A 24,264-nucleotide genomic window follows, 5' to 3' on the forward strand; every position below is an offset into this window, starting at 1 on the left:
TGAGCAGTTTCTATTCAATGTATGCAGAAAGGGAGAGTTAATTCCGTTCTTTCTTCTGCGGATTGGGATGATAGTGTTACCTCTAGTTATGGAAATACATAAAGATGGAATCGCAGAAGAAATCTAAGTGGATGTGTCATAGAGAGAAAGAAAAAGAATAATAGAAAAATAATAACAGGGAAGAAATCGAAAAAATTGGACAATGCACGCGCAAAATGAGCGAATAAAATTTGCATCGGTAAAATATGCCACAAATACAACGAGTGCGTATGAATATGCTCATGACTCGCATTTCTTGAATTTTTACAAGTACTTTTTCTCGAACTTGTTCTACTTCTGAAACTTGTATGAAATTTTTTGTATCTATTTTACATCTATATCAATATTATATATCAATTATTTAATCAATTTACAGTCCTCGTTCTTTTTGTGTACAGTTGATTTTAAAGTATTGATAAAGAAAAGAAATGATTTTTTTAAAGTCATCTGAAATATTTAAAAGAAATTGTGAAAACGCCAACGAGCGAGCAAGATCTTGATCTTCATTATCTACGTAGTATCGCATATATACATATAAAAATACGTGATTCATGAAAAAGTAAATTATAAAGCATACGGATTTCAAAAGCATTCGCTTTATGAATATTTAATACAGTTCGCAATATCGATTTTAATTTTTTAGAGATAATGGTTCTTTTTAATCGATCATCCTATGATGCATTTCATTGCATCGGAATAGAAATCCAGCAATAAGGCGAAAGGTACGATATGCGTATAAACGGAGGAAAAAGTCAATCGCTATCAAAGGACCTTTAAAAGCCATCTAGTTGAATGTAAAACGCAAGAAAATTGAATAGTCGAAGAAAAATCGCTAATGAAAAATTACGCCATCGTGTGAACAGCGGGATTGGCAATTAAGTGCTGTTGTAGGTAGTGCAAGAAAGCATTTTCAAGAGAACGAGATGTCCACGAGATTCACGCGACAGCGAAGGCAGCTTAACTTTATTTTCGCCGTAAATTCTTCTTTACTGCATCACTTAAGTTCCCGCAAGCGTAGCAGATATTTATACAAGTGTTTATGCAATCCTAAGTTTACGATTATAAGACACAAAGGATCTCTTTCGATGTCACAGATTCTCTCAATTATTTTATCAAAATTTCTTTCTCCCTTAGTGTAATGAAATTTAAAATTAAAATGTATAAAATCAATTGTGTGTGTTTTCTATAAAATTTATAACTTAGAATTTAAATTCCATTCTACAGCTGATACTTGTATTTTATAAGTATTTAATAAATAAATAAATTTTAGACTAAAAAAAATTAAATTGCCTAATCTTTGAAATGTAAATCTAGCAGTGTATAATTATTGCACATTTTTGCTAAAGCATAAAGTTAATATCCAATGTTAGAATCCAACATTATATTTATATTCGCATAATATCTTCAATAAAATATTCCCAGCCTTGTAAAGATCAGATTAGTTTCACACCGTGACACGAGGAGATGGTCGCGATCTTCGCGCTGGCGCAAAACTCCCACCATAGATGTCTTTGGTTCCCGCTAGTTTCGAGGGAGGATTCGGTATTTCCACGGCAAATCGAGTTGGACTTTTTCCGTGGCATGATGCGAGGCACATATGAACTCGCGATCTCGTGAAAGAGAATAAATGCAACGCAAATCGCGCGTATGATAATCGTGTGTCATCGTGCTACAGTCAGCCCATATCCCTCGAATTGGATTTTCGTCAGATTTGAGAGAAGATCATCGTAAGGAAACATCTATATAGTTGTAAAATATATATGAAATAAGTGTGCGCAAAAAGGATGTGTGTGAAAGATATTAATCCAGGGATAAATAAAGTGATGCAAAATAAAGCATAAATACGATAAATTACTACATTAGAATAATACAGAAAAATAAATTTGTGAGACTTATGATAATTTTGCGTCCAGAAAGTAGAAATAAAAGTAAAAACTAAAAATTGTTTACACGGATCTTCATGTATCGCGGGCACGTGTCATTCTCTCGAAAAAATAATACACTATATATTTTTGAAAGAATGATTTTACGATGTCGGGATGTTGGCACTGTCACAAGATTGGCGCGCTTGGCCTTCGTTCTTATTTTATTTTTATTTAGTGAATCCATTCTCTAAAAAGTATCCAAATTCAATGCTGTCACTTTTCTACGATGCTGACTGATTCTCTCGTTTTGTGTTTACTTCATGTACAGCTGTCATCGTCGAGATAGCGTATTTTAACATTTAAAAATTTTACATTTTATTTGTCAGATATATATAAATGTTTAGTTGTCTTTAAAGCGTGACAAAGAGTAACACGTTTATCTTAAAAACCTGTTTTAAATTATCATTTTTCTTAGACTGACATATTATGTTTACAATGTATGATTATAAAACATCAACACTTTTTTTTAAATTTTGATTTATTAAATAATATATTGGTACAAAGAAATAAACAGACGTAAAATTTTTAAAATTAGTAAAATTTTTAATAAAAGAAAAAAAGGGTATTTCTGTTAATTAATGTGCATTTTTAGAAATAAGGATTAAGTATAAAAAAGAGACATAAATATAATCTACATTTTCAAATAAATAATTTCAATAATAATTTTAATGATAAATTTCAATACGCTATATTACGTTTATTTATTTAGTTTGAAAATTTTACGTAAAATATCTACAAAATAAATTAGCTTCAGGAAAAGTTAAAATTGTTATGGTATAAACGACAAAAGAAATTATATATATCGCAATATATTGTATATAAAGGCAAATCGAGATTAATGATGACAAACTAAAAATCTTTTGCGATGTTCTGAAAATCAACAGGTGACGGCATATCGTGCGAGTCCGGATTAAAATTTATGATCATTGTATACATCATGCGATTGAATACGAACAAGAATCCATTTCAAATTTTGTAGCGGATTGCCGTCATGATTCATGCAATCGAATACATTTTATGATGGAAAACGACTCATAAATGTAAATTTGAAACGCGCCGCTTCTGCAGAAAATTATTATCCGAGAATGATCGTGGTCGATCGATAATATACATCCCGATATGTAGATACGCAGACTCTTCCCATACAAACGATTTTTCACGCAACAGGTGAAAGAATCACGGTGGATTTACCGTCAATTCTCGCAAGATTTCGTATAAAGGAAAGCGAAGAGCATGCAAAATGTTATCAGCGTATTAGAGAAAAAAAGAAAAAAACACATCCAGCATATTCATTGACATTATAGAAAGATTAAAACGAGGAATTTTAAAACTCGATCTGATTTTATTTTGTTTCATTTTACTAAAGAAACAAATAAGGAAAATGCTGCATTTTCATGACGGATGATTTTGTTATTCAACTAAGTGTGCTTATCTACTTTTCAGTACTTTGTTATTCAACTACGTGAGTTTATCTACTTTATGTATTGTCTACTTTTTGTATTGTTAAGACTTCAATTCCATTTCCCGCGAGATTGTCGTTTCCGCCAGATTATTTGATGTATATTGCAGGTAAAGTAACTATCTATATCTGTAACGATTAGTACTTATCAAATAAAATATATTAAATATTTCTCCGCTATTTTACAATATTTATTAACTATTTATATTTAAAATTATTTCCTTTCTTCGTACTGCAATATTAGCAAGCATCAGATTCTCTCGTGCTAAATTTAAACAGAAACATTGCGCACACAAACAACGCAACCATCATTTCTATATTTAGAGAAAAATAATATAAATAGAATCAACAAGATCGAAGACAGAAAGTAAATTAATAGTAAGTCTCTTGCAATCTCCGCACGTGAGAGATTTCAATTTATATTAATGCATGGTTCGTGATCATAAAATTTAGGGATATGAATGTAATGTTGTGAAACGTTGTGTGTGTGTGTGTGTGTGTGTGTGTTGCAATCGCGAATATTGCGAGCAATCATAATCGAACTATTTCTTCATAACTCACAAAACTGCTATCTTATAAAGAAAAATGAGAAAGTTAACGCGAGTTTCCTTTAACTCTTTCTTTTTCTTAAGAATAGAAAAATAGAAAACTAAAACGAAAAAAATTGGTGCGAGCTTTTCCCTTCATATCTTCTTTTTCCCTTGATATATATTTTATAATATTTTCTGATAGTATTTTCTATAGTAAAATCGAAGTATGAGATTTTATCATAAGCTGAAGCTTGTTTTTGCTCTTTAACATTATAGAATAATTAAATAATCATTTTAAAAAAGAGCTCTATATAAATTAACATTTCTTTTTCGTTATAATTATGGAAGGATTTTTAACTTTGGAAGTGTAAATATTAATCTTCACACGACAAAGATAATACTTATATGGAAGTTATCATCATTTCATAGCGTATCATCTGTTAGTAATTATTTCTAGCGGCACGAATGACGTAAAACGTGAGATTGTAATTGCTTATGTTAAAATATACTATTATCTATTGAGATCTATTATCTATTGTTTATCCGCATTAGAGATTAAAATCATCTTGTTGTGCCGAAAATATAGACGGATTTATTTTATTTTTAATCTCCCGAAATCATACATAATTTGTATTTAATTAAAGATATATGATTTGTATTTATAATTAAAGATATATAAATAAATTCTTTCAATTCAATTCAAAATTTATTACAGCATTCACATTCACTATAAAATATTTATAAATTTAAAAATCAAGAAAATTAACATGTATAGTTTTCTTTAAAAAGTATATTAATTAAAAAATTAACTTTGCATTAATAAATAAATCTATTGTTTAATTTGAATATTATATATATATATATATATATATATATATATATATCCATAATTCAATTATAATAGCAAACTATCTAAAACTATCTAAAAAAATTAATTGAAATATTTTTGCTTTTTTGACAAAGAGATTTTGGAGTTGTAAAATTAAAAATCGCGTACTTTAAAATTATGGAATAAACAGCCTGATTCGTGATGAAGATTGTCTAATTTAACGCGACGATGCTTCCTTCGACATTTCCATCTCTCTCATCACATTCGATCTCAGTCGAGCGAGAAATCACCAACATGCGTTACCCAGCATTATCGATGCGTTGGTAAACGCTTGCGGTAATTATACCGTAAACGTGCAGTATTACCATAACCGCGACGATCGATCGATCGACTTATTCCAGTCCTTGGATTTTCATACTTTGTTTCGAACAAATAGATTTAATATTTTCTGTTATTATTCGCGACTATTAATTGACGTCACGCGCGCGTTTTTTCCTCTTATTTATTTAATAATCAAGTTAATTATTATTTCGCATTATTGCTTAATTTAATTAATCTTATTAATCAAATTAAGTAGTAATCGAAAAATCATCTTAACTCGAATCAGATAATATTAAGTTATAATTTCGAACTTCTGTCAATTTCTTTCGCGAATGAAAGATCTTCAATCAATATCCGTCCATTATTCCAACATAGAGAGTTCCATATGTTAATAGAACAACACAATATTATTCCATCAATAACGTTTGTTATGTGAACCTTCAATTTAAACCATCTATTGTTTTCCAAACAAATAGCTGTGTGCACTCAATATGTTATATTGTTTCGACAAGAAGATTGTTGTTTAATAATTAATGCTTTTTTACTGATTGTTTATTAACTAATGCTCATTCATTAAAAAACTTCAACATAATTGTGCGGAAATATTTTTGATGGCAAAATTACGCGAAAAAGCTGTATTGCGCAAATCGCAGCGGTTTCAAAAGCATCATGAATGAACAAACAAACGATAAATGCTTATGCTTTCGTTAGCGTAAATCAAATCAAGTGTATAACAATGTGCAAGTAACACAAATAAGTAATACGCATGTAAACATAAATAAATAATTCTAATGATTTGTATCTAAAGAATTTAATCAAATGCAGCGAAATTTATGATCACTTTTAACGATCACTCGAAACGAAATAGACGAAAACGCGGTTAATTCCGGACACATTAAAAATCAACGCATCAAAAAGAACTTAAAATTAATAAATAAGATCGAGATTCGCCTCGACTCTTGCCTCAGAGTATCGTCTTTAAAAGTAGTGAAAAAAAAGATTGTGGCGTTCAGTTATCTATATATTTATGAAGATACGATGCGATAACGTCATATGGTGCATGAGAGAAGAAGTGAAACTAAACGATTCCAGCCCACTCTTATCGGATTTAAGCTAAATCGCTTATTGAAATAAAATCAAAATATTATGCGAAGACGCGATTAAATTAGTTGCAACACATTAAAAATCGACATATTAAAAATAACGTAATTAATTATATATTTGTTGCAATATTTGCAATTCATGATAATGTTATAAAAGCATTGTCACGAGTTGTTTGAGTACTTAGCTTTCCTTTCAAAATAAACCTCCCAGGTATTAAACCCTTCCATCAACGTCAAGGTATACCTGTTGAGAGGATTATATTATATAACTTATTGTGTATGTCTATATGTGTGTAATATTTATATGTGTAATTATTTTGTAATATTAATATCTGTAATATTTGTAATATTAATATTGTGTAATATTAATATGTGTAATTATTTTGAATTTATAATTTATTTTAAAAGTGAAAGATTATACTTAAATTATATTTTAATATAAATGAGTAATTAGACAAATTAAAATGAAAGAAAAACGATTTTGTGTCTTAACAATAATATGTCAAGAAAAATGAGCTAAAATAGCTAAATATCGTGCAATAATTAATTTGCCACTGTCTAAAAATATTTAATATTTAATATTCAATATTTAGTATAAATTTAAACTCAATATTCTCTATATTTTCTTACATTTCAAGTTAATTTCGATGATAGACTAACATCTAAAGATTAATTTCCATTTGAAAAATATAATTTATCTTAATCTGAATTTGTGTGTGTAAATGAATTTAATATTATCATTTACGTCAAATTTTCATACTTTGAAAAAACATTTATTTTCTTAAATTTGTGATGTTTTAAACTGCAATTTATTCAATAATATATGACGTAATAGAAAATAAATGGCGCATGTATATCACATGTTTTATAATATTCTTATAGTCATAAAATATCATAAGATGCTTCATAAAATACCTATCTTGCGTTATTTTTCATTGTTATTTTAAAAGTTTCGCCGTTTCATAAATAAAATTTAAGTGGAAAAATAATAAATAACAACAACTATAAAAAACGAGCAAATTGAAATGCGTTAACCAGATGTTTCAAAATCTTGTTTGACAAGTTGTGACTGTGATCTACTAACTGATTGACAAGTCGACATTCTCTAAAGATTCGTGTCAAAGCTGTCAAAAGTTTGTAAATAAAGAAATATAAGTGAAATAAACATAAAAAAATTGATGACTTTTAAAGACATAATATTCGTAAGACAAGTAAATTAATAAATGAGAAAAATAATAATTTATCAAAGATAATAAATATATAAGACTTTTTTACTTTTTAAAAATTCTGCTTATCAAAAATCAATTTTATACTATAGTGTAGATATTAAATATTGGAAATGCTAAAGCATCAATGACTTCTAATTTACATTTATCATGGAATTTTAAAAGTCGAATGTATATTATTATATTGTATATGTGATTCAATTATATAAATGTCAGTTAAAATGTTTTTTTTACATTTTAATTAGCGGGTACGAAGATAAAAATCATATATACATTATATTATATTATAAAATAAATATCCGGTTTTTTGTTGTAAGAATAATTTAATTTAATATATGAAATTTAAATAAATAGCATAAATAGCAAATAATTTTTCCCCTTTCCTTCTTTTTTTCTCTGTATATTAGAGAACAAAATAATAATACACTTTAAAATCATTACATTTTAATAAATCATCTGGTAATCATTAAAAAGCGTTTCAAGAAGATTCAAGAAATAAAGTAAAAATAAATCGGAAAAATCAGCTATCCGGAATGTTTTTAGTTTGTTATTACAGTGTTTAATGTTTCATAAGCGAATGACAATTAGTAGATAATACTGGACTGAAATCAGTCCAGAGAACAATCTCAGAGAATCGAAATAGAGCTCGTGTGTTTCTAACGTTTATAAAACCGGCATTGCCGATGACAACATGATCGAATGCAGGCAAGAAAATCAAAGATGAGTATGCTAGTGCGTGCGGATGAAAATAGTGTTCGCCAGCGTAGCGATGCAGAACGTGTTTAAGTGCTCCGCGTTCAAGAACAAATGTAAAGCAGTGGTGGTGTGCGGCTTGTAGTTTTTGGAAAGCATTCCATAGTGTCCAGTTTGTTTGTCGAAACGATCGCCAGTTGTAGCTCACATAGCTGGTAAAGAAACTAGAAAGTGTGTACACTATTCTACACGAACTAAATCTATCCATTGATAAAAAAAATATATTTGTGAAAGAAAAATATATTCTGTGTTAGATCGTGATTCGACCCATAGAGAAAGAAAGTGATTCGTTATTAAAAATGTTATATATTGCTATTGGAAATTCAGCATGTATCTACCAAAAGTATTTTTTTAATCAAGTAAACGAAACAATTATGTGTATGTGTCTGTAATATCAAAATATAATTTTTAATAAAAAAAAATATTTATATAAGAATTATAATACATGTTATAACATTTAAAAAATTATTTATTTATATATATTGGATCATATTTACACTAAATATCTTGCAATTTTATTCGGAAAAATATTATTATATTTTTAACATTTTTGCGTAATTTATTATATTTAGAGAAATGTAACATTTTGATGTATGAATAGAAAAGAGGAAAAAGGAACTCGGAGAAAAGCGATGTGTCAAATCAACATATATATTAGAAAAATGCACTTATGTTAAAGAACGATTAACATGACAGTAACAAGACGAAAAGTGGATACTTGTTAACAAATAGAAATATCATACATATAATTGAAAATTATCCCTCTTGCGCAATTATGATATTTTGAAGACTGCTACGTCGTTTGCAAAAGATCAAACTGATAATTTGCTATTAATTTTACAAGTTACCGATGATTTATTATGAAATATATCATTTGTTCAAAATATATGGATAAGATTTGCGTCGGCGAATAGTGAATGAAGCTATTAATAGCAATATGTCACGGACAAATTCCTGTCAACGATTACATTGAATTGAACGTATAATTGGTTTAACGGATAACCGATCACGTCAAACTTTTGTATAGTAAAATTATCGGCAAAATAGTTTTTTACAAAAATCAAGAAAAATGCTAAAAAAATGCCTTTTCTGCTTGCATATATGTTAAATGTTAAGAAATAAAATGTGTTAAATGCATTAATAAAAAAATTATTTTTAAGATTAATTAGAATTTTTATAATAATAATAATAATAATAATAATAATAATAATATATACTTAGGAAGTATATAAATGCATTAAATATATTAATAAAAATTCACAATATATATACATATATGTGTGTGTGTGGATAATCCGTAAGGATGAACCAATTTTGTACGATTCCGAGTCCGATTGGGGAATTTACAGGCGGTCTCTCAATTCGCGTAAATTGACCGAAATTAATCGAAGCAGCGGGAGAGAATGCGGAATGTCGTATTAATGGACAGATAATGAAAACTGCTATCCACAATACTATACGTGTGTAGTGCCATTTATAAACCATTAACACATACCATTATTACGTCGAGAGAAAACGCTGTAATCCCGAACTCCATCAAATTATTTGCGCGATTATTATCCTATATTTGCTCTTTTAAAATCATAAACAACTTATGTTTTGAATATCAAAAACATAAACTTTGTTGTAATTTTAGATTCATACACGAACAAAGATAAAAAGCAGCAAAAAAGGATCGCCAAAAATCAATATTTTGATTCGTGGAAAAATACTGGAAAGATGCGTTGGACAAAATATATTGAAATCTATCAATAACATCGAGATCACAAGTTGGAATTCAACGACAAACATGTGAGGATGTCAGAATTAACAGGAGGACATTTCATTTTACGAAATAAATCAGCAATCGTGCGACAATGTCAATGACGATGACTTGATATGCTAATAAGATTTCAACAGCGAAAATATAAACGGAGATTTAGCAGCGTAAAAATATTCAAGCTTAATAGCCTCTTTATCATGAGATCTGAATCGTCGACAAGGCAAAGTCGGCGTGTATTTTCGCCAATTGTCTTATTATCTGGTCGCTCGTCAAAAGAACGATAAAAATAAAGAAAAACAGAATGATTTCGGCGATCGGAGAAAATATCACGAGAATCCTTAAAGAGGCTGTAGAAGACACCTGGGAACTCGTGAAGAGCAATGATTCGCATTTAAGACTACGTTCCACGATCGATGACGCCGCAGTTGGCGCGAACTCACGAAACGAAAATTACTCGAGCGTGATCGCCGCCTTCCTGAGGGAAGAAAACGCTTCCCTCGCTTCCGATCGCCGGGACTCCCTATATATCATACTACCGATTACAGTGATCTACGTTGTAATCTTCTTCACCGGCGTGATCGGAAACATCTTCACGTGCGTGGTAATCGCGCGCAACAAGTCCATGCATACCGCTACCAATTATTATCTCTTCAGCCTGGCTGTGTCCGACCTCTTATTGCTTGTTTCCGGTCTGCCGCAGGAAATGTACTATATATGGTCGCCTTTTCCCTACGTCTTTGGCGAAGCATTTTGCATTATCCAGAGCTTCGCTGCGGAGACCTCGGCCAACGCCACCGTCCTCACTATCACAGCTTTCACCGTTGAAAGGTAAATGTAGAGAAATCTAAGTATGTTGCTAATTTGATAATTGACAGAATGTCAAATATACGTTGATCGATTTTTCGATAGCATACGATATTTTTTCTACCTAAATCTTTACAATTTCCATGCTATAGAGATTAATAAAATAATATCCTACTTCCCTCTTTTTTTCCCCAGATATGTGGCAATCTGTCATCCCTTCATCTCGCATACCATGTCAAAGCTGTCTCGAGCAATCAAATTTGTAGTGGTAATCTGGCTATTGGCCCTTTGTCTCGCCGTGCCGCAGGCCATTCAATTTGGCATCATCTACGAGTACAACAACGACAGCGCTATCCTGGACAGCGCCATTTGCTCGACGCGCTGGACGCTGATCGAGCACGCATTCGAAATCTCGACCATTCTGTTTTTCGTATTACCGATGACGATCATCATCGTGCTGTACATACTGATCGCTATCAAGCTACGACGCTCGAATCTGCTAACCGCCACTGACAGCAAGAGGCATCACATACCTGGTGGATTAAATCAGGATAATGGCAGAGGGAAGACGAACGCCCAGAGAAATGTCATTCGCATGCTCAGTAAGTAGCAGGTTCACTTTGAGCTTTAGAAATTATTGCTTGAATATCGACTCATTTCGATTCTCCGAATGCATCGTCGTCCGATGAGACCACTCAAGATTTATATCAAAGTCTGCGCGCGAATTCGATGGAAAATTGACGATGATCCATTAAAGCTCGCAATTATTGGAAAAATCCACGTGAAATTATTATTCTGACTTTCGAAGAATATTTTGAATCGATATGCAGAATGTACTCCAAGATAAATGGGTCAAATTATCGAACAGATTTTTCTTGGTATAACTAATTGTAAGTAGAACATCACAATCTTTAATAAATTTTAAGTGAACTTTAATGAAATTTCAATTTAAAAACTTGATTGTAATATAATATATATAGGACACATATGTATAATTAAAACTTGTTTTCTTAAATCTTAAAAATTGTTTTCTGAGAAGTCAAATGCGATGAATCTGTCGTTATAATTTGACCTACTTATTCGCTTCGCATTTTCCTATGCTACAATATTTGCAACGATATTTTCATAGATTTTTATTAAATATATCATTTGCTGTAGAATACTGTCATGACTTAAACTTCAATGCTTGCTCTAAATCATTTCGATGTCAATCTGATCGTTCCGGTTTTTTATGATTATATAAATCTACCGCACAGGACGTATTCTACTTAAATATATTCTAGTTTAGCTCGCACATTTTCACAGGTGTATATTATTAAAAAATATTGCGCTAGTTATTCTTTTCTAGAAAATTCAAACGCGAAAATTTAAATATTTAAAAAAATTGTCAACAAATACAAACTCTAATTAGCCATTTCCACTAGATATTTCTGCAACAATCTCGTAAATATACAAATCCATGCTTTATTTAAACCTTGTCTAAAATGTAGTTATTCGAGTAATCGAAGACATTTTGTTATATTTTAATAATCTATAAATAATATCACAAAGCATATTGATAGAGACGATGTAAAATTTGTATTGCATGTGAAGATTTTATTGAATACAATAAATCTCTGTGAGAAAATTATTTTCCTCAAGGTATAGATAAAACAATTAAAAAATTACGGAGAAGAAATCTGTAAATTATATAGATACTTAAATCACTTTTTACATAATGAAAATTATAATAAAAATCATTCAACATAAATGCCTAAGATTGCCATAAATGATAAGATTCTACGATTCGTAAAATATTATTATTATAAGACAAAGTACATATATGTTAGATGGTATCTAAAAGCCCCTTTAGAATCGAGAGACGCGCAATTTCCTGAAGGTCAGGTATTCCAGCTGCCTCGATACCTTGAAGGAATGTCGTCGTAAAAACGCAATTAAAAAAAAATAACAGACTTGATAATTCGTTATTTCAATTAATTAGAAACCAGATTTGATACGAAAATAAAGCCGCCTTTGCTTCTACAAAATCCTAGTATATTTATAATAAGCCGTCGTATTTGAAATGTTTCGCCTTGGAAATTGCCAAGCAGAGGAAAAAACCGGTTTATCCGAATCGATCCCAATCATACGCGATCTGACGCGATCGACGTGTCTAGCTTTCCGAATTTTTTCACAACGGAAATCCGCGATATCAGTCTATCGCCAAGAGAGAGAAGAAGAGGTGAGGGGGTATTGCGTATATATAAAAAAATATCGAAAAATTCTGACCTTTGAATTGCATGCCCTATTCGTCCTGAGAGACTTTATAATCTCGTATAAAATTTTCCCACCGCAGATATTGACATCGTTTAATATGACGAGAGTCTTCATTCACGTGACATTTATATTTCGCATCACAGGTTATAAATATATTCCACATCCGACTATAGAATTTAAATTTCAGGAAATCCATGAACTTATAAATAATTATATACATGCAAATATTTTTATCTTCTATTCTTAAAATATCTCAATATTTTTGCTATACTCGAATTTTTTATATAATCATACCTTAACTTTGTACGAACTGATTACAAGAAATAAATTTTTTGAAAAAAAGATTTGTCATAGATACTTTTTTGCATAATAAAATAATCATCAATTTTTTTTTATTCTCATCTACTAAATTTACTTATCTTCTAAATTTTCTATTTTCCTCTAAAAATCTAACAAAATATTTTATTTCATTTTAGAATTTTCGTTTTAAAAAAATAATTTTCTGCTTTGCAACGAATGCTTTATGATCATTGACTTATATCTCTTCGAAATCATCATTGATTGAAAAAGAAAATATTTATACTGCTTAAGCATGTAATATTACATATTTTCGCGCGCGACATAACATTCTTACTACATCAAGGTTTTTCTTATTCGTGATACGAATAAGATCAACAAATAACTCACGTTCAGTAGAAGATCCATTGATAATCCCTCAAGACCTAGGTTATTTCCATCGATATGATAGAACGAAATTTTCGAGATCGCCAGCCGTTCCCACATCTCGATAAAATAAGCCAAATCACCCAAATGATTTCGGAGTTGATTACATTATAGTCGTATATTTTTAGAACTATCAGAAACATTATTGATCGGATTAAATCGATCAAATCCTAGTAGAGATGTCGAACGAAATATTTGCGGAAGTTTCGGATGTATTTTTAGACATTATTAAGACATTATAAAATTATATTCGTATAATCATATCTCGTAGGATTTGTGTGATGTTTTAGTGAATTGTTTGATGTCATTTTTAAACTATTTTAAAAATTTAAATATTTTTATATTTTTATATATTTTAAAAATTTAAATTTAAAAATTTAAATATTTTATAAATTTAAATAAATAAAATTAAAGAATCAAATTTTTTGTTTATGTAAGATAAAAATTAACAAACAGATAATAAACTTTTCAACGGATAATGAAACATGTATTCCTCACTTGATTTCAAGTAAGCATAACTTTAAAATTGGAGGTAAACATGTAAGAGATTTACAATTCGCCAACCAATGTTTGCTTAATATTATATATGATGCTTATAAAAACCGCAGTGTCATCAACAATCATTTATCATCAATATATTATAACATTCCTGCGACGCACGTAAAAAAGTCAAATCGACATCTAATAGCAACCCAAGTATAAGATGAGGAAATATGAAAGAAATATGGGATTCCGACCCCTCCGATATCAGCATTTCTCTTATGAGTTATTCTCATCTCTCTTTCTCTTCTTCTCTTCTATGTTTCTGTAACATTTCGGATTCGAGAACTTGTATCCGAAACCCTGAGAGGAGAGAATTATTCCGCTCGCGCGCGGTAATAGCTGCAGATAAATGACCCGTACTCTCCTGCTTTTCACGCTTCTAATTTTTTACGACGCCACGCAGCAGTTCTGATTTTATTTGCATCAACAAGTCGGCTGTCCTTCACTGGTCTCTTTATTGAATTTCTTCTAAACTTTGATCTCTCTAGGTTGTCAAATTTCACGGAGCAAATTTAAGCAATGTAAATACAAGGGAGAAATATATATATTAAATAGGGATCAAGGCTTTGACAAGTTAAATTCTCTTTATAAACATGGAAAAAATCAGAATAATCACCATCAAGTTTAAATATCATATTTATAAAAAATAATTCGAATTCGTATTTATTAAGAGCAAATTATTTTTGCATTTTATATAATTGCTAATTTACTACACTTTTAATATAAACAATAATTTTTTAGATAGGAACAAGAACAAAATATGATTACAGTGTATATTTATGATACATTTATGATATTTTGACTGCAAATTGTATATTTTTGCTCTTTCTCTCTTTCTTTCTCTTTCGATGTGCAGCTGAGCGATTCCAGTCTATTTTCTGACCACAATCTGCTTACGTAAGACTCTCAATGATTCCTGATCATACGAATATATCGAAGCGAATATTTCTTGATCATGTCTTGATCATGCCGAATTGATATTGAATAATTGTGGCAATTTATAAATCTTTTAGGCTACAAATTATCATTTGCGTCAGCGAATCAACATCAAAACTATTTTAAGACTTCTCATCGTATTGTTATTTTTTAAATGTCTGTCTCAAGTCAAATATAAATCATTTCAAAAGTCTATGTATTATATATATATATATATATATATATAAATATAATAAATATGATAAATACCATGTCAGCAAAAAAGAAGCAATTATTATACGTAACGAATAAATGCATATGTAGTTGTCAGATCAAATTCCTTACATGATTGCAACTTTCTTATAGAACAACATTATACAAATACTCGAAAAGACGCTGTCTGTACATTTTTCACGTGCGATTACCAAGAAAGAATCTCTTCAAAAATTATCAGAAGAAGAATATATAGAATCCTTCACTTTTCTTATTTATACTGCAAAGGACAAAGTCATTCAGCCGCAAGAAATTTCACTAATTGAGGTGCATATCTAGAAAATACAACAAAAGTTAAAAAAATTTAGTTATTATCTAAATATCATGATACTTTATTCTATCAGTGGATGGAAAAAAAAGAAAAAGAAATCTTTCGATAACGATCTTATTTATCGAAATATATGCAGAGAGAAATATTTTAAACAACTGAATATAATCTAAAGATTGATAAGATTTATGAAAAAATTGCACTAAAATTGCAAAAAATCACACTATCGGTCTAAAATTATATTTCACAGTATATTATTCTATTAGAGAATACAGTATATGTCATAGAATTTCAAATAGATTTCACGCACATTCTGCGTCGTATAAACTATAGTTACCAGATGGTAGTCGAAGATTACGTCCTGCACTAAAAATACTAAGTAAGAAGTCGTGTCTCTCTTACTTTTAATTTTTAGATATCACAAAGTTCCATCGATAATAACTATTAGATAATAACGTTTATTTGCCGTCCTATTCGCCCTTCGTCCCGTACGCCGTATCGATTTACCAATCTATTTGGCTATTAGTGCGAAAAAGAAGAAAAAATCAGATCTCCGGCAAATTATCTTGTTTCTCCGTCGTGTATTTAAGACTTTCCCATTTACTCTTCCTCCAGAGGGCTAATACGTGCTTCTTGAAAAAACAGAAAAGTTTGTGTATTTATCACACGTGCCTCTATATTTTCCTTCCTTTTACGCCAAATCGAAGACAAAGATCATTCAATCGCATTTTTAGCAAATAAAGAAGTGAAGATACATTTAATTGGGTTAGAAAATATAATTTATTGCGCTGAGATTATCATTGTAATAAAATAAAAAAGGCGTTCTTATAAAAAATCCACTAAACAAAATAATATACATAAAAGACATCGAATCCGTAAATCTTCATAAATCGCGAAAAATAAGACAAATATAAAAAAGTCAAATACTAAATATAAATATATAATATTTTAAAAATATTGTACATTTACATTATATTTATATAATGTTATCTCATTTTTTTATTATAATGCAGAAAAATAATATATAAAAATTATTAGAACTTCAAATATATATACATTATAAATATTATAAATATATATATATATATATATATATATATACATATATATAATAATATATATATAATTTTTTAAAATAATTAATTTAGGGAAGAGAAAGTTATTATTATGCAATGTAATAAAAAATTAAAATATTAAATAGCTACAAAATTATTTGCTTTAATATCATTGGGTGGATGTATGATAAGTTATTGATAGGCAATGTGTTATACTATGTGCTCAACTAGGAAATGAACGCTCGTGGATTTATTGAATCGAAGATATGGATTTTATTTCTCATAACATATTTATGGGTATTCTGAAATAGAAATCATAATGCATATACTTTTAGAATAATAAATCTTGCGCATGCATAGGATAATAATAATAAAAAATACCATTTCTTAAGCAAATAAAATTAAATGGATATTTATGTCTTATAATAATAGTACATGGCTTTTTCATAATAATTCCGCTATTAAATTGCGCATTTATATAACATTGATGATATATAACAATAGCAAAAATATTTAAATGTTGTTTAATGAAAAACAACGCATTGACATGTTTATTTCGCATAACACTATCTAGATGTATGTATAAATCAATCGTCAGCTGAATCTGGAAATATTAAATTATTCTGAAAACGATCCGTTCATCGAATTTATGATCCGCATGAGATTGCCTATCTCGCTCGATGTCTAAGTACCTCAGCCAAAGAGATAATCGATATAAAAATGTCGATCATCATATGGTTCGTATCGTTGAGCATGTGGGCGTATCTCGTTTGCCCAACGAACGCATAACAATAACAATAAAATAAAATGCATAACAATAACATCGATTTCCCTTTTGCACAATAAAAAAAGAAATAAACACGTATTTTTAAATATACATACTTCCACACTATCAAATATTTTTCATCGAAAAACTATGATAAACAATGCTTTAAATCAATGTTATAGTACCTTTGCTCATCTATCACAAGTTACATATTCACGAATGCAATATCCCATATATCGAATTGTAAAGATTTATTAGCAAACATTGTTTCCTGGAAATTGTAGAATATTTTCTTTTAAATTGTACAAAATTTTTTAGCAGGAAAATGTATTATATATTATATTATGTATAAACATTTTCCATACTTGATATGAAGAATTCATAATGTTTTACTTTTATTCTTTTGAAGCGCAAATTAAAGGGGTATGAATCTGTTGTCTTTTATTTAAGATATGTATTTAATAAACTATGAGCTTTATCTCAATTATTTATTTAACCAAATATGTCTTCTACAATTATTTTTTCAAAAATTTTTTTGTAATTGGAGTCAAGTGTTCTTTCTAAAAAATTCAAAGTGTTTCCCTTTAAATATCGAATTTTCTTAAATTACTTAGTGATATAAATAAATTATGAAAGTTCGATATTTATGGATGATTACGATTTTTAAAACAACTACATTTGAGTTATTTTTATGTCTATCATGTCTATCTTAAAAGTATGAAAGTTATTGTATTGTTAATACATAATTTTCCAAGTTTTTATTACGCAAAAATTTGCATGAGCCAATTTGAAAACTTCGTTTCTCCTTATACATAAGTTATTCGTTACTTTGACATTCTTCATCCTTTAATATCCGCCTATATGAATGAAAGGCAAAGCTGGCTTTTCTTGTATACTATTTTTTGTCATAATATTTTCCAATTCATGTTAAAATATTCATGACGTCAAATATTTTTGACGTTGCGCATGAATTGCTCATATTATTTTGTAAAATTTAACATTTTAGAGAGAGAAGAAAGTAATTTAAATAAATAAATATTAATAACATAATTAAATATAAAACTTTAATAATATAATTAAATATTAATTATCAAAGACTAAATATAAATTTAATATATAAATAAATATTAATAAGTCTATTTAAATTTCAGCTCATTTATATTTGTTTCTTATGCAAGTAATTTGCGAAGAAGAATATCACGATAATATTTTATAATATTTTTAGATTTCTCTCTCTCTCTCTCTCTCTCTCTCTCTCTCTCTCTCTTTCTCTCTTGCCATCTCTCTCTACTTTTTTGATGTGAATTAATTTTTACAAATTATGTCCATCAGTTATTATTATAGTATTACTTATATAAAGCTATTATTTTCACAATAAAACTCATTTTAATTTCATGCTTATTTTCAAATAGTTTTATTGCCAGTCTAGTATTCCGTGCTTGAAATTTTCAGCCATTTAGCGAGGTTTCGACTTTTGCGCGTTGCGGTCATAATTTCGCAAGAATGTTCAAATGAGTATTATGTCGTTCTTGTCTTCTCTCAAATACGAAAGACAACCATTGGCCTATCGTGCCAAGAATTTATTCGGAATACGAGTTAAACAACTGAGAAAATCTGTCGAAATTGCTTGCAGCATGCTTACTATCGAGGAAATGAGACGCGTGGGAGATTTAATTGCATTTATCTTCACACAGTATGTGGCTCGTAAATTTTCAATTTATTTTATATAAGTGTTATTTATGAATAGATAAAAAATATTTAAAAAAGTTTTTTAATAGTTTTAATTAAGATTAATAAGTGTAAAAAGTATGTTTAATTTCAAAAGGTTTAAAGAATATCTATTCCTTCCATATTAAATAAATTATAAAAGCAGAGATTATTCATTAATTATATACGTATATATAATTATATATGTTTAAACATTATTTCAATATATTCATAATGAAAAATAATGATATATATTTATAATTTCAATTTACTAAGATTTAACCTCGAAATATTTTAAAAGGATAGTCTTTTCAGAAAATTTATCTTTTAGAAGCCTCATCACACTTCATAAACGAGAGACATAAAAGCGGGATAAAAATTATATAGCCAAAGGATGTTCGCGCGCGTATAATGAAAGAATGAAAGCTCTACCTGGACATCGCAGAGGTCGAGAAATATCTGAGAAATTGTGAGAAAACCATAGATCTTAGTGAAAAGTACAAACCGTTTTTTTGTCACATGTTTTTTTACATTCTAGCATTTCTCAAGTTTCACCAACTATTCTAAAATCTCTTTAATAAAAGAGTGCAGTTCTTTCTTTCGATATCTAACATACTCTCTCTGAACTTTAATTATCTCACCTTTCGGAAACTTCGACGTTTCACACAACGGAGTATAGATGTAATGAAAGTTCTTTCTCTTTGTACGAAATAATGAAATCGCAGAATGTGATCTAAAGCAGCAAATAGTCGAACTTCAGCAATATTATCGTTATCGACATTGTTCTCAATACGTTCCATAAAGCTCGTGTAGTTGTAGACAACGGAATTGTTCGCATTTCATAAATGCCTAATTCCTTGTTCTATTAACTCCAAAATAACATCTAATTTTCAAATTGATACTAAGAATATATATGTCTTATCTATGACTGCTAAATAGAAAAGAAGAATAAATATAATTTTTTTTCAACAAATCTTGCGCTTCAAAATTAATATATAATTATATGTAAAAATTCTTATGTGTCTAAAAGAAAATAATTAAAAATTTTGAAAGTATTTCTAACGTGTCTCTAATTTTCTTATTTCTCTCAATTTTCTCGGAAATTAATTAGCTTTGCTACAAAATTACTTATTATACATGAATTCTTTCCAATTGAAATTATCGATGAAAGTTTGCAAGTTTAAATTTTCGAGTACTTTTACTTTTACAAAGAAAAATTAGCTCCTTATTTCCTGCAAATTATGCGCGTAAGTAATTTAATCAAATTACACGCTAATCTTGCTGTACAAAAGATGTAGATTTCATTTAATTTTACATCTTATCTTGCACGTGAGAGAAACTAAAGAACCAAATAAACTTTAGAGTCTGCTTCCTGCTAACGAAATATCCTTCTTGTTCTTATAGTCGCAGTAGTAGTAGCCTTTTTCATCTGCTGGGCGCCATTTCACGCACAAAGATTACTGGCCGTATATGCGGCACAAAATACCGCATCTGAATCTGAAGATGCCCTGATTATAGTATATACCACGCTCACGTATGTGTCCGGAATATTTTATTATTTATCCACCACAGTGAACCCGCTCCTCTACAATATTATGTCTAACAAGTTCAGGGAAGCCTTCAAGGTGAGTTCTTCAGTTCTTCCGGAGAACTGGAATTAGTTACTTAATTTCTCCCTTTACGAGCAATTTTAAAATCTAATATTTGTGATCTTAATATATTAAATAATGTATAATGTATCATATATAGTATATACACTCAAAAAAATGATCTTGCAACTATAGCAAAAATTTTCTAGGTGCGCAAAATTAACTGAGGCAGATAAACGATTAGCAAATATTGTAATATCGTATATATGTTGTACGTAATCAATCTAAATGACAGAGACAGAATTTATATCTGAACTGTTTGTGAAATTTAGAAAGAAAATTTTTCTGTGGCGTTTATCCATGTTATAATCAATCATACTTGTTATAAAGTTTAGCTGTAGTACACAGAAAATACTAGCAGCAAGAGACAAATGAATATATAATCCTAAATTTTCTAGCAGATATTGCTAGAATGTTACTGCTATAAATTCTAACTGTGACAAACGATATTCTATCAGATACAAAAAATAGCGATAAATTTTGGTTGCGACATCTAGAAATCTACCTACATTAGCAAAACATTTTTTTGAGAGTGTATAGTATATATAGTATATATAATATATATATATATATATATATATATATATATATATATATATACACAGAATATTTAGACATACAAAGTACGCAATATTTTTTAGCTTTTTTCTCTCTTTAACATAATTTTCAAAGTTCTTAACTAGAACATGTAAATGTTTTTTTATCCATCAATTACAGAATAAAATTACAAAGATCAAGAAGTTTTAAAATTCAATAAGCATAATTTCGTAATCTTTTTTACAGTCGATGCTATCCAAGAATTGTGTCAGGAAGTCTCACAGAAGTAGCCTTCGACAGCCGACTTATAGCAGTCTGTCGCGGTATCAGAGGTCTATGAAGCGATTCAATGACGCCCAGCATTCGCCTTCGATATCCCTCAGTGATGAGCAGCAGCGAATGATGCATATCGCTTTGACGAATAACGTAAATTCCTGCGAGGTGAACGGATTCGCGAAATCACAGAGTGAACAACAAGTGCGTACTGTTGTCGCGATTAGAGAGACTACGAGCTGCCGGGAATACGCCAGAAGTATGTCAAGAGGCTCCGATTCCAGTCAACTCACCATGACCACGTCGTTGAGTAAGCAAGCTCTCAACAACGAGGGCAACAATAATGTAGCCACAAACGAGTGTCTGCCGAGGATACATAGGTCACCGAAAGCTGTCACTTTAGGTAGCGTTCGTCTGCCCTCGTGCTATCGCGACGCCAATTAATCCGTAGGTCCTATCCCTAACAGTGATCTTTAGATCAATGACAGGCCCTTTTTTATTTAACAAATTAGTTTTTTTCGAGAAAACACCTCCGTGCAATCTATATTCTATAATTATGTACTTGCATAATTATATAGTAGGTGCCAATAATGCCTTAACATATGAAACTGGTCGCATTCGAGACTAATAATAACTTAATAATATCTAATCATTGGCTGCGTTCAGCAGAAAATGCTGCTTTGCAACTATTGTAAAATTCGTGAATCTGATTGGCGTATGCTCTTAGATTCGGCCAAAATTAAGAGCATACGCCAATCAGATTCACGAATTTTACAACTGTTGCAAAGCAGCATTTTCTGCTGAACGCAGCCATTATTAATCCCGAATGCGATCAATTTCATATTAAGGCATTATTGGTGCCTACTGTACATATCTCGCGAAAAACAAATGATAAAGATCTAACTGTTTTTAATCTCAATTTATTGAAACATGAATCATTTGATAACTTGAAGAATTTAAGTAGAATTAAATTTATTTTACGTAAACAGTCAAAGAGATAAGTGTTTGCAGATAGCATAAGATTTTAAAGTAAATTTTAAAATTGAAAATATATTAATTACACAAAGTATGCATTTTTTAAATAAATGCTTCTCTTTCTCTCTTTCTTTCTCTCTCTTTCTCCTTCTCTATCTCTATAGTTTCTTATTACGATTATTTATCTCTTATCTATTCTTATTCATCTGTTCCGAAAGCTACAAAAAATATTATCTGACGTTTGACATTTCTAGCAGGGATCCTTACGGAGAGACTGGGTCTCAGTACGAAAGGATTCTTCGCACAGCATCGAAAAACTTCTCCGACCAGCCCGACGAAGCCGAAACCAGAGAAAACGCCGATCGCAGTGATGCCGCCGCGATTCCAGAGTCATCCAAGCATCGAGAGCGCCAATACGATCAGCAATTCCAGTCTTCAAGATCTCGATGAGACCGAATTTACCGGAACTGAACTGGCGCGATACATGGGCGAGTTGAACTTCGACCTTGTTACCTGACATTCGTTCCAGAAACGTCGCCTCTCGAAGTAGACGTTTCTCGAAATCAACACGATCTTCATATGCAATACCGCAGGCTTATAAAGTCTGGGTAATATAAAGATCTTGATAGTGTGCATTATAGCATCTATATAATTCTATATAATTCTACAGAACATATACTATCACTTGCAATTAAAAGAGTTTGTCAATTTGCAAATCTTAATACAATTGGATCAAAGTGGTGGATAATGCGCGAGACATATTGCATCATCAGAATGAATTGATGCGGAATATGTCACAAACTTGATAGAGTCAATTTTCGTAAAGTTATTATTGTAAGAAGAGAAAAGGATATTGATTATGTGAAAAAATGAAAACATAATATGATAAAAACTAATCTTCCCCTAACAGGGGAAAAATTGGGGATAATATATTAAAATCATTGTCCGTGATTGAAAGAAATAAATATTGACAGTGATTTTAGTAAACAAATAGCCGAAAATTGTGGCGTAAACAAGATCGTTATTGCTTAATATTTAAATTACATACATTTGCAAACATTATATTTCTCTGTGTAGTATAACTGTTAATATAATGCTAGTCTCATACGGATATAATTTACAGATATTTATCGACGTTCTTAAGAATGTAAACATGTATAATGATGATAAAGATGTTTTTGCTGATAATATGTAAAGTTCTAATGTAATCATGTGAAATGACTTGCCATACAGTAGATAGCTTCTTTGTGTCCATTATCGATTAATATTAATATTTCGATATAAATTTCTAATATAATTCTAATTATGTATAAAAGAATTATAATAAAATTCTAATTGTATAAGAGAATTTAAAGTTAATTACAATCAAAAATTTGTATAGAATTAAAATTTGAATCATTTATTTTTGAATATATTTTTATTATTTTGTTATTTTTCATTATCAATGTAAATAAAAAAATATATCTCAACTTGTATAAAATTGAAAATTACATATCATCAATAAGCATCAAATCTGCAAAACTAATTTTTGAGTTTCCTGTTTCCAAATAGGTTTTTTTATTAGTGAATATTT

The 24,264-nt window shown here is 29.6% G+C and overlaps 1 protein-coding gene across 9 annotated transcripts; it reads left to right on the forward strand.

The window, feature by feature from the left end:
• The first annotated feature begins 1,582 nt into the window (after nt 1-1,582).
• On the forward strand, nt 1,583-23,941 carry LOC105256924 (pyrokinin-1 receptor). 9 transcript variants are annotated; one of them, XM_011267207.2, is made up of 6 exons: nt 1,583-1,766; nt 9,822-10,775; nt 10,947-11,353; nt 20,662-20,882; nt 21,690-22,119; nt 22,946-23,941. In XM_011267207.2, exons 2-6 carry the CDS (start codon nt 10,249-10,251, stop codon nt 23,206-23,208), a joined length of 1,848 nt encoding a protein of 615 aa, XP_011265509.1. In that variant the 5' UTR covers nt 1,583-1,766; nt 9,822-10,248; the 3' UTR covers nt 23,209-23,941. The 9 variants fall into 9 exon arrangements, with proteins under 9 accessions (XP_011265509.1, XP_011265513.1, XP_011265514.1 ...); XM_011267211.2 differs by having other exon boundaries at nt 22,949-23,941; XM_011267212.2 differs by having other exon boundaries at nt 21,690-22,026.
• The last annotated feature ends 323 nt before the right edge of the window (nt 23,942-24,264 follow it).

The sequence above is a fragment of the Camponotus floridanus genome, unplaced genomic scaffold, assembly GCF_003227725.1.
Source record: "Camponotus floridanus strain SB8 unplaced genomic scaffold, Cflo_v7.5 scaffold246, whole genome shotgun sequence".
Taxonomy (NCBI): domain Eukaryota; kingdom Metazoa; phylum Arthropoda; class Insecta; order Hymenoptera; family Formicidae; genus Camponotus; species Camponotus floridanus.